Source organism: Carassius carassius, chromosome 8 (assembly GCF_963082965.1).
Source record: "Carassius carassius chromosome 8, fCarCar2.1, whole genome shotgun sequence".
In the NCBI taxonomy this organism is placed as follows: domain Eukaryota; kingdom Metazoa; phylum Chordata; class Actinopteri; order Cypriniformes; family Cyprinidae; genus Carassius; species Carassius carassius.
The window spans coordinates 17,511,834-17,525,950 of NC_081762.1; the positions used below are offsets into that span (position 1 = coordinate 17,511,834).

Genomic DNA, 14,117 nt, shown 5'->3' on the forward strand with positions numbered 1-14,117 from the left:
GACAATGTAAATGTAATAATAATAGCACAATACAGTTCAATTGTACAAATTGCATATATTGTATACATGTATAAATGTAGAACATATGTTATAATCAATTCAGAAACAATATTTTTTTTTAATGAAAACATTTATTTTAAATTGAAAAAAGGAAATATGACAAGAATGTGAAAAAAAACCCACAATTAAACAAACCTTACTTTACATTTTAATTAAAGTTTAATTGCAAGCAAAAAAGCAGCAGATAACAAATATCAAAGTATAAGGAAATGTTATTAAAGGGTGTTAGGAGAGCATAAATATTATTATATATATAAAAAATATATTCATAATGAGGACTTTTTGCTAATATTCAAAAAGAACTGAAATGTAAAGAAAATATAATATAATTATACTCCCATTAGCTAGCAAATAGTTGCATAGCTAATGTCATTCTATTCACTCGTGCCACTAATATATTTGGCATTAGTCTAGTCTTGAATAACTGGCTGCCATACAGACCAACATATCACAATGGTAGTCTCTTGTGATGAGTGCTTTAATTGGCTATTGGCAATGCTTAATTAAAATAGTTTTGGATAAATGTGGTCAAATCAGGGTATGCTGCAGTGAAAGGCACTGTTGAGAGGGTGAGGTGTCATGCTGTTCATTCAGAGTCAGATCATCTTCAGAATTGCTGATGCAGTCCTTCACATCAGTCTGGTAATTGCACCAGAAAGGAAGTCTTCGTAACTCATCCTCACATTGCCAGTCATGGCGGTGTCTTTCTCGCGGAATGCTTGGGTCATGCTCTGAAGCTGCGTGCACACCTGAATGAAACGGTCCAACTGGAGCACACCGTTTACACCCGGCGCAGAGTAACGGTTCACCAGCTGCTGAATGAACTGAGGACTCAGATTGTAGCCCATCTGAGATAATGCTGGGAAATAAGAAACACAGTGGTTATCTAAACATTACATTTACCATATACAGTTTTTTTTTTTTAATTAAAATAAATTATCTTATGCTCTCTAAGGCTGAATTTATCAGAAAAAAAAACATCGTATTTATTTATATTACGCATAGCTGAATTTTCAGCAGCATTACTCTAATTTTCAATGTCACATGATATATTTGAAATCTTTCTAATATGCTGATTTGCTCAAGTAACATTTCTTCTTATTTTCAGTGATGGAAATAGTTGCCGCTTAATGTTTTATTGCAAAGAAACCATGATCCATTTCAACCCTCTACATTGCGAGTAAATCACTCGCATATGCAATTAAATCTTCACTCTGGGCGAGTAAATCATGTCTAATATTAGCCACTGGCTAATAAATTCACAGATTTTACTCGCCAGTGTGTGAGTTGGAGGCTAAGTATAAGTTTAGCACAGATATATTTTTCACCCGCCGAGAGAACTGATACGCTACATGTAAAATTTATCTTTGTTGTATTTTCCTGTTAAAATAACAGTGTTCCTTTGGAATTATTCAGCTTTTAAGAATTGCCGGGTTTTCAGGTAGTGGGCAGGGCTAATGCACAAATGGCAATCTCATTGGCTGGCACTCACCTATTATCGTCCCTGTTTTGATTTCAGGAAAAAAATATATATATATAATAAAATATATATATTTTTTAATTATAAATATATATATATATATATATATATATATATATATATATATATATATATATAAACACTGAAAGACCAAAAAAGCACCACCACCAGTCCCGTTAAAATGTTCAGTTAAAATGAATAATATGCAATGCAAACATGGTTATCAAGCTTTTTTCTAATTACTAAAGTTCTATTATTAAATAATACTTGATTATTATAATGCTTGACTGACTGATGTTAAGAATATACTTTCAGACATTTAAAAAACTATTTTACAAGCATATATAAATCAGTTTGGCAAGTAAACAAAAAAATGTACTAGCCAATGGCGATTCAATTGCCAAGGTGTCCGTAGAGGGTTGCATTTATTTGAAACAGAAATCTTTTGTAACATTATAAATTACTTTACTGTCACTTCTGATTAATTAATGAATCCTTGCTGAAGAAAAATGAATAAATAAATTAAAAATAAGGGAATGCTTCCATTGCTAATATCTGGTTTTACATAATTTTACATTTCTTAAATGAGTCAGCAACAACAACAAAAAACTAAAAATAAACGAGGAGTTTGGAAATGAACCATGTCAGTAAGACTTTTCACCAACAAAGCCTCCAAGGATCCCGAAATCCCTCATTTTCCCTCCACAGCCCCAGTTAAACCGTTCTACTGTTGTTTTTGTATCCACCATGTTTTCAACACTCTGTCGCTCACCAGTGATCAGACATACACTTTCAGACCTATTCAAATCTATTCATAAGGGCCTCAACTATCGCTGCAGATGAAATATTGCTCTGGCAGTCATGAACAGCCTCTTTCATACAAAATCAATGAGTATAAAAAAGACACTTCAGGATAACAGCTACAATTTTTTAGGTTATTTTGAGAGCAATTTTCCATGACGTCTCAACAATGTAATCAGCCCTACAAATAATGGCATATTTAATAGCAAAGGATTAGATGGGAAAAGGGCTTCACAAGATCACCAACTGTCTTTTCCTTGCTTCTGTGACTGCTTCATCTTGTGTGTGTCACCGAACCCTTCTATATTTAAACTGTCGTTTTTTTTTTTCCTCCTGAAAATCTGACTCTGAATTCGTGTGATTTGTAATCATGTTTTGTCTATTTTGCTAATTCCTGGAACCTTGAGCACTAAATATATCTCTTTGCAAATTCCAAAGATAAGTGATATCCTACGTAAGTCACTTAAACATGATTTGAGGAAATACACATAAACGCATGTTAGCTGATTAAAACAGTGGAAACTTCCTGTGGTTAGATTAAGGTTGTGATAAACACATTGACCAAGCACAGAATTTACACTGGTACTAAGCCACAGATGTCAAAACAATGAACTTTCGCAGGCAAATAAAGCTTTTTTTTTTCAGGAACTACATCACAATGTGTCATATCTATCAAATTATAAGAATGACAATCTGACTCTCACTGGTACAGTATAAGTTACAAAAGCTGATTCAAATTATGCTGTTTTTATTTATTTTTTAATTTATTTTATCCAGAATTTATGTGGAGATAAACTACTGTTCAAAATGTTGGGATTTGACACTATCATAAAAAAATAAAAATAAAATAATAATAATAAAATTATAATTTCAAATAAATGCTTTCTCCTGAATTTCCTATTCATCAAAGAATCCTGTAAAATGCATCACAGCCTCCACAAAAACAAAGCAGCACAACTGTTTCAACAGAAATATTTCTCGAGCACAAAATCAACATATTTCAGAAATTATTTCTGAAGAATCTTGTGACACTGAGAACTGGAGTAATGACAGCTGAAAATTCAGCTTTGCCACCCACCACAGGAAAAATACACTGTATAATATATTAAATAATAAAATAAATAATACTTAACACTATTACTGTAATCTACACTGCCATTCAGACTTTTGAATTGTATAGTGGACGTGGAATACTCCTCAAATTAAACAACAAAAATGAAAATATTCACAATTCAATATTTCTTTATATTTTTTGTGTTGTGCTTGTGTTATACATATTCTTATGTTGTACTTTTTTGTTTGTCAGAAATATGCTATACATATTATATATATGTGTGTACATTGTATTACACAAAATGCAAAATATAGTTTATGGACTGGTAAGAAATATCTATTGCCAGCAAATCTGACACATCACTGGCAGGTATGTCAAACAAGTACATTCTGCATTCTGAATACAGCAAGGGAATGCTGGAATCTGTCCTTAGTGACTGTGACTGTTGTCATAACAGTGTGAACATGTGGCCTTATCTTGGGTCTCTCTCTTGACCTCTAATCTACTCACCCTGGTGCATCTCATTGCTGTTAATTGATCCGGATCGGTCGCGGTCAAACTGTTGGAATATTACCCTCCACTGCTGCAGAAACGTCCACAGTGCAGAGAAACCAAATACATCTACACGTCCCGTTTTGGTCTTGTCAAACATATCTGGAAATGAAGACAAAGCACTGATTTTTGGCACTGGAGATGTCATACAGCTGTCACATAAACAATACAAAAATAGAAGTCATCTGTGTCTGCAGCATGCTGTTATTTTTTTTATATGGTGATATAAGCATCTATTCAGTAATTTAGCTGCTGTCAGGAGGGTTATATGTTAACAAAGGTAACACTCACTGAGCATCATCAAGCAGGTTTCGTCATTGAAAGAGGAGTTGTTGGAATTCATGAGTGCTTGCTTCAGTTCTTTTGGGTTAATGTAGCCACTACGATCTGTATCCACAGAACAAAACCACTGGTAGGCCTCAGGGTTCACTCCAGGAGGAATGTTACCTACAACATGAAAACAGACTACATTAGTGAGATAGATGCAAATCAAATGTTATTCTTCATGGTCTGCTAATATGAGATAAATCATTCATCTCAAAACAAATCATTTAACCATAGTTATCCACAGGCCTAAAATAGTAGAAACCACGTCAAAAAAAGATTACTATTGACTTATTCCCATATCAGCCTCAACAATACAAGGATAGACATGAAGCATCACTTATAATTCTTTCAAAGAAATAATATAAAACTAAACTAACTTAACTAAATTATTCTTGAACTGACCAAAGTATTTAAAGGGAGATTGTTACATTAAAACATGGATTTTAATATCAACTGTTACATTTTAAAGTTAAATTGTTTTATAAAGAATTGTTTTACAGTCTATACAGTATTGAATGCAATAACATCAGAAGTAACTGTAATTCAATTCTAGAAATTAGGAGTAATCCCTTACTTTACTTTTTTTTCCAAAAGAAAAGGAAATTACTTTAATCAATTACTTTACTATATATACACAAACACACAGTGGGGATCGAAAGTTTGGGCACCCCAGGTAAAAAAAATTATTAATGTGCATAAAGACGCCAGGAAAAGATGGAAAAATCTCCAAAAGGCATCAAAGGACAGATTAGACATCCTTATGATAAGTCAAAAAAAGTTTGATTTTATTTCCATCATTTACACTTTCAAAATAACAGAAAACAAAAAAATGGTGTCTGCAAAAGTTTGGGCACCCTGCAGAGTTAATACCTTGTACTGCCCCCTTCGGCAAGTATCACAGCTTGTAAACGCTTTTTGTAACTAGCCAAGAGTCTTTCAATTGTTGTTTGAGGTATCTTTGCCCATTCTTCCTTACAAAAGTCTTCCAGTTCTTTGAGATTTCTGGGCTGTCTGTCACGCACTGCTCTTTTAAGGTCTATCCATAGATTTTCAATTATGTTGAGGTCAGGAGGTTGTGAAGGCCATGGCCAAACCTTTAGTTTATGCCTCTTGATGTAATCCACCGTGGATTTTGAGGTGTGTTTAGGATCATTATCCATTTGTAGAAGCCATCCTCTCTTTAACTTCAGCTTTTTCACAGATGGCATCAAGTTAGCATCCAAAATTTGCTGAAATTTTATTGAGTCCATTTTTCCTTCTACTCGTGAAATGTTCCCTGTGCCACTGGCTGCAATACAACCCCAAAACATGATCGATCCACCCCCATACCTAACAGTTGGACAGAGGTTCTTTTCATTAAATTCTGTGCCCTTTCTTCTCCAAACATACCTTTGCTCATTCCGGCCAAAAAGTTCTATTTTAACCTCATCGGTCCACAGAACTTGTTTCCAAAATGCATCAGGCTTGTCTATATGTTCATTTGCAAACTTCAAACGCTGATTTTTGTGTTGAGGACGTAGAAGAGGTTTTCTTCTGATGACTCTTCCATGAAGTCCATATTTGTACAAGTATCTCTTTATAGCGGAATAGTGTACCACAACTCCAGTGTCTGCCAGATCTTTCTGGAGGGATCGTGCAGTCAAACGTGGGTTTTGACTTACTTTTCTCACAATCCTGCGAGCCGTTCTGTCTGATATTTTTCTTGGTCTTCCAGATCTTGCTTTAACTTCCACTGTTCCTGATGACTGCCATTTCTTTATTACATTCCGAACAGAGGATATTGGCATCTGAAAACGCTTTGCTATCTTTTTATAGCCTTCTCCTGCTTTGTGAGCGTCAACTATTTTCAGTTTCAGTTTTCTAGACAACTGCTTAGAAGAACCCATGGTGCTGATTGTTGGGGCAAGGTCAGATGAGTCTGGGCATTTACAACCTTTGAGATTGACATCACCTGGTCTATCCAGACGATGATTGAGAACAATCCATGACACTGTCAGGTCCTAGCTTGCCAAAGGGGGCAGTACAAGGTATTAACTCTGCAGGGTGCCCAAACTTTTGCAGACACCATTTTTTTGTTTTCTGTTATTTTGAAAGTGTAAATGATGGAAATAAAACCTAAAAATTATAAGGATGTCTAATCTGTCATTTGATGCCTTTTGGAGATTTTTCCATCTTTTCTTGGCGTCTTTATGCACATGAATAAAATTTTTTACCTGGGGTGCCCAAACTTTCACTCCCCACTGTGTGTATATATATATATATATATATATATATATATATATAGTATTACAACCCAACAATGATATTGCTTACTTAAATTTTTTTACTTTTTATTTTTTACTTATATTTTTTTTTCATTATCATTTTTAATACACAGTTAAATTTTTAGCAATTTTGCTGTGTTTTTGTCTTTTTTTTTTTTACCGCTATATAGTTTTTATTGAGTTTTAGCTATGTTAGTATTTCAACAAACTAAAAGCAAATGAGAAATGTTGTGTTTGCATTGCAACAAGCCAAGAGAAATCTTAATAAATACATTTCAATCAATGTTTATTTAAAATATCTGGTTAATGATAATATCCATAGTGTTTATACGGATGCAGCGTATGTATAAATGTGCAAAAAGTAGTTCATTACGTGCCAAATGACAGCGAGATGATCGTATGCATAAATGTGCAAAAAGTAGTTCATTACGTGCCAAATGACAGCGAGATGATCGTATGCATAAATGTGCAAAAAGTAGTTCATTACGTGCCAAATGACAGTGAGATGATGAGGACAAGCAGTCCTACAGGTCAGATTTGAAGAACATGTTGGAAATGGGTTTAGTGTGAGCAAGCATGGGTTGTCAGCGATGTGTCGTCTCGGTCCCAAGAGGGACAAGAAATAAGTTGTGCAATTTGGTGAAGCGCAGACGGTCACTGTATCTCTCGGGAGGGATAAGTACTGTTCAGAGGACAGTCTTTGAATCTGACAGCCTTTCCCACATGACATTACAGAATACTTAACGACATAAACGCGGAAGGACATATACACACAAACGCCTTCGCTCAGAATTACCACACTCATCACTCTAATTCTCCCGTGGGCACATTCAGTACCAGATCAGCACAAGCTGCTTCTGCCATCCTGCATCATTTATTCAGTGAGGGGCATTTGACACAGCTGCAGTGCAGGAGGACCAAGGACCTTGTCTGCAGCACCTTCATAAATTTCTATCTTTCGTATTTTATTCACAGCCCTCGGCCACTGCACACCTGATGGAACGGCGGCGGCTCCTGCTGTCTCAGCTGCCAACCCTGACACTCAGACATCATCAGTCAAACCAGCCTGAAGCTGCTGACTACCACTCCTGAGACTATGTGGAAAAATTCACCTACTGGACCAACATCTATTACTGTGCATCTGCAGATGTATGAAGCTGTGGGAAACATTCTGATTAAAAAAAAGTTATATATATCAAATCCATAATAACATTCCCATGAAGTGACATAAATGCTATTTGCTTAAATTATTACATATAATAGCGTCATTATTGGAAACCACTTAAGTGTGCAGTCTATTATTTAAAAGGTGAGAAACTAACATGATATATTGTAACGTGACAACTATTGTTTGGGGACGGTGAGATTTTGTTTTGATATTTTAAAAGATGTTCCTCGTGCTCACCAAGATCGGTAATATTGTGAATATTATTATTTATATGATTTAGAATTATTACTATTATTACTATTTTACATTTTCATTTATTCCTGTGATGACAAAGCTGAATTTTCAGCATCATTACTTCAGTCTTCAGTGTCACATGATCCTTCAGAAAAATCATTCTAATATGCTGATTTGCTGCTCAAGAAATATTAACTATTATTATTAATGCTGAAAACAGCTGCAATGCTTATATTTTTGTGGAAATCATGGTACATTTTTCAGGATTGTTCAAAAGAACAACATTTATTTAAAATAGTAAATGTTTCAATATAAAAGCATTATCTGTCACTTTTATTTAGTTTAACTGTCTTTGATGAATTAAGTATTTAATAATACTATGTAGTGTACACAGTGGCCCCAAAATTTATTTTGATACTTAAAATTACATCTAGAAATTTCTATTAATTTTGTTGCATTTTTTCAAACACGTGATGTTATGCAGCTTATAATAACTTTCTTTAAAACAAACCCCATTTAGTGATTAAATGTTATCATGACATCCATACAAGTGTGGCATAAGTGTCTAAAAATAATACTTTTTGGTACCACTGTAAACACATGCACACTTACAAATAATTTAGTTATATATACTCAATATGATATTCAACCTAATTAAAACCAAACAGAGTTACACGTCTCTAACCTGCAGGTGCCTGCTGACAATATGGTCCTCCCTGAGGTTGTCCATAGCCTCCGTAAGGACTTCCTGGAGCTTGGCCCCCACCGTATGGTGCTCTTGGACCAGGCTGACCATAAGACCCATATGGAGCCCCTCCACCATACTGTTGCCCTGGAGAGGCTCCACCATAAGGTGAACCATACTGTACACCAGCGGGACTCCCTCCATACGGTGCCCCTGGAGGAGGGTGGTATTGGGGAGCGCTACCACCTGCGCCCGAATAACCCTTTAAAAAAAAATAATGAAAAGTTTGGATTGCAATAAACATGAGTAACTTGAAATGCTGAACTGCAATGGCACACCAACAGAGAAGCAGATGTGGTTTAATGGCATTAGCAAAGGCAAATATGTCACCGAAACAATATATTAAATTAAAGTGTTTCTATAAAAATGTGAATTCTGTCATTTACTCGTCATCAAATTATTTTGTTTATTCTGCTTTCGTGGAATAAAAATTTATATAGTATTACTTGTATTATTTAATGATTTTCATTTAATATTTATAATATTAACATATATATTTTATGCAGAATGAAAGATATATTCGACATTTACTTTCACTGCATTATTATTATTATTTTTTTTTTCATTCAGTGAAGTGATTGGAAACGGTGTAACGTCTTCTCTTTTGTTTCACGGAGGTTTGTTACAATAACATGATACTTGTAAACTCATACTTTTATTATTATTGTTGTAATTTTACACAAGAAGAAACCGGTTGAAACAACGGTAACCGTTATATGGTAAAAGATACGTAAGGGCAAGATATGTATGACATTATGAAAGATAAAGATGTAAAACATATAATAATTTTAACCTTATGATACGTGACTGAACAGCACTCTCTCATCATACACACAAATACCATTAACTTACATGTTTCGTATTAGCTACAGAGCTAACCGACTAGCCGAAAACAGGTTTTCTACAAAGTTTACGCGATCGGAATCAGCACAATTATGCACAGTTTCCCCTGTAGACCAACACTCAAAGTTTTAGACCGCGATACAGATATGCAAGAATCCTATAGACATGCAAGAAACATTTAAATGTAAAATATCTAAACCCGGAAGAAAGAGTTTACCTGTCCGTATTGATAACTCATTCCGCGCAGAATCTTCAGTAAACGGAGTGATTTGCTTGTTTTTATTAAGGCCCGCCTCCTAAAGTAGATTGGTGCATTTTCACGTTTGTCAAAAGGCAGCCTCGTATGATTGGTTTAAACATGGAAAATTGCTATATCAGAAAATGTGAGTCACTCTGAGGATGTGGAAGGTTAGAAACCATATTTGAAGGAGGGCGGAGTTATAACAACCGACAACAATAAAGTTAAAAAAAAAATTGTGAGTATATAAATATATATATATATATATATATATATATATATATATATGTGTGTGTGTGTGTGTGTGTGTGTGTGTGTGTGTGTGTGTGTGTGTGTATGGGTATATATTGTATGAAACATACCTGCACTATTGTATAATATATTGTATGAGTATATATATAAATGGGAGACCGGGGCTAGAAGTGACTTTTTTTTTTTTTTTTTTTGTCATCATTAGTGGAACCTGCCATTAATTAACCTATTGATGCTTTTCCTCCATTATTTTAAACCATAAAATTATTATAACACAAAACTATTGATGTAGCAGCAATACTAAAATGCACCATACAAAGCATGAAACCATTGTTTGCCAAAAAACGTTGCAATTACTATATATATTTATATATATATCTATATATACTTATTTTTCTCCATTAAAAACTTATGTGAAAATGTACTCCAATAAAATGTTAATGAGATCATATCAGTACCACATCTGTTATCAAATAATATTAGAGATTATGTTGATGATTATTATTATTGTTATTATGTCAATATTAGGTATTTAACTTTTGTGCGCTCTACACCCACAGATTAAGCTAAACAATTTCTGAAAATCAGTGTTGTCACGGTACCAAAATTTCAGCCCAGAACTGCTTTTCTGACTGATATGACACAAACAATGTTAATTTGTACATTCTGTGACACTAATATTTTAGATTCACAATTAATTTAAAAGCCTCTGGCATGTAAAACATATAATAATGTTCTCCTTTTTTACCCTAATATAAATTATAGGAGCATGAAATAGTTAATAAAGAAACTTCTAATTCTCATTATATTAGCGTTAGCCTATATAACAGTGTTCATTTAAACCTGACATTCAGATTAAAATATTTAATAGTATTTATAACAGAAGCATTGTTTCCCACAGCCTTGCTCTCTATTTGTGTGTGTGTGTGTGTTCACTGCTATGTGTGTGCACTTTGGATGGGTTACATGCAGAGCAAAAATCCTGAGTATGGGGGTGGGGGGGGGGTCACTTTACTTGGCTGTATGTCACATCGCTTTCACTTTCTTTTCATTTTCCACTGTATGCACAACACTGAAATGAAAAGTATGGGTATGCTAATTAAACTAACTAACTAGCTAGCTGGCTAACATCTACAAATAAATTACAAAATGTTGCCTTTATTTTGTTGCCTTTGTTGTTGTCTGTTAGAATATTTTAGGCATTTCATATTGCTCATATTTCTCTTTGTTGTAATAAGTACTTGTCACTATAGGCATAGTTGTGGGAGTTCCTCACATGTAGAGTGACATTTGTTTGCACATTGTTTAAACATTATTTACTAAATGCATTTAATACTTTCATTTTGATTATGTGTAATAAGATTATTTGAGATATGATGAGTGTTTCTGTTGCTCAAGTGGTAGCGCATTGCATTAGCAGCGCAAGGTTGTGGGTTTGATTCCCAGGGAACACATGTTAGGTAAAAATTTTAGTCTGAATGCAATTTAAGTAAGTTTGGATAAAGGCGTCTGCTAAATGCATGCATTTAATTTAATGAGATTTAATGTAAAGAATTCCCCTGCTGCAAATCCAGTACACTATGATGTTTGTTGTGATATGTTCTCTCCTGAGGAGTGCTTCTTCTATATTTTGTTCTTCTATAGGAGATATCATTGTATATTACTGCTATAACTAAATTCTCATAAAATTGGACATTTTCAATAGTTTGAATTGGAAATTTGTCATGCCACATTTATGGTGCATCTGGTAATACAACCAAAATGCATAGTTGTTGTCAAAACTTTTAGAGTAAATGAATGCATTAATGCTGTAGGTGTGAGGGAGTTTTTATGGTGTCATGAATTCACACATGTATATTTTGAAACAACAAATGTACACTGAAAATAATTATCCGAAAAATATATGGTAAAAAAAATGGCAGCTGTGGTCGCCAGAATTATATATATAAAAAAAAAAAAAAATCTGGTAACACCTTTTTAGGTTTAACAGTTTTATACCATAAAAATATGGAAACACCATTTTAGATTTAATGGTTTTACTTTAACTGATATAATATTAATATACCAACTTATTGAAGTACTGACATCTGTTTTGTCCCTTTATAATCCACTGGTAACCACCAAAAGTAGATGGTGGTGAGAAAGTCACATGATGAAACAAAACCCATCAAGAGCAGCTTTTAAATTATAAGATACAGGAAGGTGCACAGTGCAATTCACACAAGCACTAAACACCATCATGGTGAGACTCATTAAACTGAAATATGCAATAAACATTAAGTTAACAACATTATATGTAACATACAACCATAATAAACAAAACAGCTATGAAAAAAATAAGAAGAAACATAGTTATATCAAAGAAAAAAACATCAAATTCAAACAAAATTTGAAATGCAACACAGATAATTCTGGGAATTCAGTTTACGGAAATTACAGTTAACCATTTAACAGGTTTGTACTGTAGCATTTTCACAGTTTTGTACTGTTAAAATCACAGTCTTTTTTTACAGTGTATCCTTTCCTCATTTCTGGAAATAACTATACATTCTCTCAAAGTGAAAATCCTCCTTCCTGTGACACTCTCAAGTGCATGTGGGAGATTTTGGAAAAAGACAAGTTGAGCAACATTAAAGATAAGGATATTCTAGGAGGCCATCATACAGGAGTTAAGGACATGACAATTTTTCAGGATTTTGTGCACTTAATACCATTAAAGGTCAGAACAGCAAACCTTTGTTACACCACTAACATGATATTTATCCCCTGGAATGTGAATTTTACAAGGGGACCCCCTGGTAATTGGGCGGGTTTTGTGGTGAAAACCTGGCAACCCTGGTCTCCTCCCCAACATACTGTTCTCTGAAATGGTCTTGTTTACTGTACACTAGGGGGCAGTGTGCTCCTTTAGTGAATGAGACTTAAGAATCCTATAATGACCTTCTCATTTCCATTGAAATGGTTATCTACAAGGAAAAAAAATGTCATGATTGGATTATCCATATTATAACCAAGATCCAGTGTGTCTTAATGGTGTTTATTGTGTTTGATTGTGTCACAGTCAGTTCAGACTAAATTAATGCTGAATCCTTCTCCCCAGCTGTCCTTTACCAAAAAGTAGTATACTTCAAGTTAATTTTATTAAGTATACTTAAGTAAAGTTCAAGTATATTTTTTAAGAATACTTTATGTAGCAAGTATACAATTATCAGTGTTCTAGTAGTATACTTGTAAGTGTACTGTTTCAATAATCCTTGGGAATAAATTGGCCCACTTTCTAGTATATAAAAGTATACTTTTAATACTTTAAGTAAAACACTAGTCAACTTTAAGTACACAACTAGTTTACCTCTATGTTTGTAGTTTGTACTGCAATTATACTAAAAGTGAACTTATAGGTACACTGATAGTTTACTAATGAAATACTTTGTACACTTTGAAGTATAGTCTCAGTAAACTACTAGTCTAGTAGTTTTGTACTACAAGTATACTCATAAGTTTTCTTTAAGTAAACTTTACGTCATACTTTAAGTATACTACTATCTCCCTATTTAGGTTTTTATGTGTATATATTTTGTTAAACGAATATCTGAATAAACAAAACATCTTTTTTGTTTATCTCATGTTGAGTAACAGTATCTGCTTGTAAACAAAAACATTGTATTCTAGCTTCAACACTTTAATGTGGGTAAGTTTAATAAAAAACTAAAAATAAATAACAAAAAGCTGAAAAAAAGATTATGAACTGGATTCAGAATGATAATCAAAACGTAGATGGAGTCAATCAACACCCCAAAGCTTGACTGTAATTATTACCTCTCCATCTGTCAGCATTTTATTCCATAACTTTACAGTTTTGACTCTGTTTCATGTCAGATTGCCGTGTTAGATTACATGTGTTAGTATCTGTTGTTTCTTTTTACTTTTTCACTTGTTTTTTATTTATTTTTGGGGGAAATTCTGTGCAGAAGATGTGTACTAGCACCCTCTACTGTATAATAATGACAACACAGATTCTAGGAGTAAAACTCAAATATATTTAGACATTTTGTCAAGTATACCTAAACATAATTTTAAGTATATTTCTGAGGAGTACATA

At 33.7% G+C, this 14,117-nt stretch overlaps 1 protein-coding gene across 1 annotated transcript; it reads right to left on the minus strand.

The window, feature by feature from the left end:
- Positions 1-330: 330 nt before the first annotated feature.
- LOC132145438 (peflin-like) lies at positions 331-9,821 on the minus strand. The gene is made up of 5 exons (XM_059556477.1): positions 9,746-9,821; positions 8,626-8,887; positions 4,239-4,394; positions 3,906-4,049; positions 331-919 (listed from the first exon to the last, which is right to left on the minus strand). The coding sequence occupies exons 1-5, from the start codon at positions 9,764-9,766 to the stop codon at positions 690-692; spliced, it is 813 nt and encodes a 270-aa protein (XP_059412460.1). The 5' UTR covers positions 9,767-9,821; the 3' UTR covers positions 331-689.
- Between the last annotated feature and the right edge of the window lie 4,296 nt (positions 9,822-14,117).

Coding starts and splice junctions, on each gene's coding strand:
- LOC132145438 (XM_059556477.1), bottom strand. CDS start 9,766: ATGAGTTATCAATACGGACAG. Junction 8,888..9,745: donor TGAGTTATCAATACGGACAG/GTAAACTCTTTC, acceptor TTTTTTTTAAAG/GGTTATTCGGGCGCAGGTGG. Junction 4,050..4,238: donor AACCTGCTTGATGATGCTCA/GTGAGTGTTACC, acceptor CTTCATTTCCAG/ATATGTTTGACAAGACCAAA.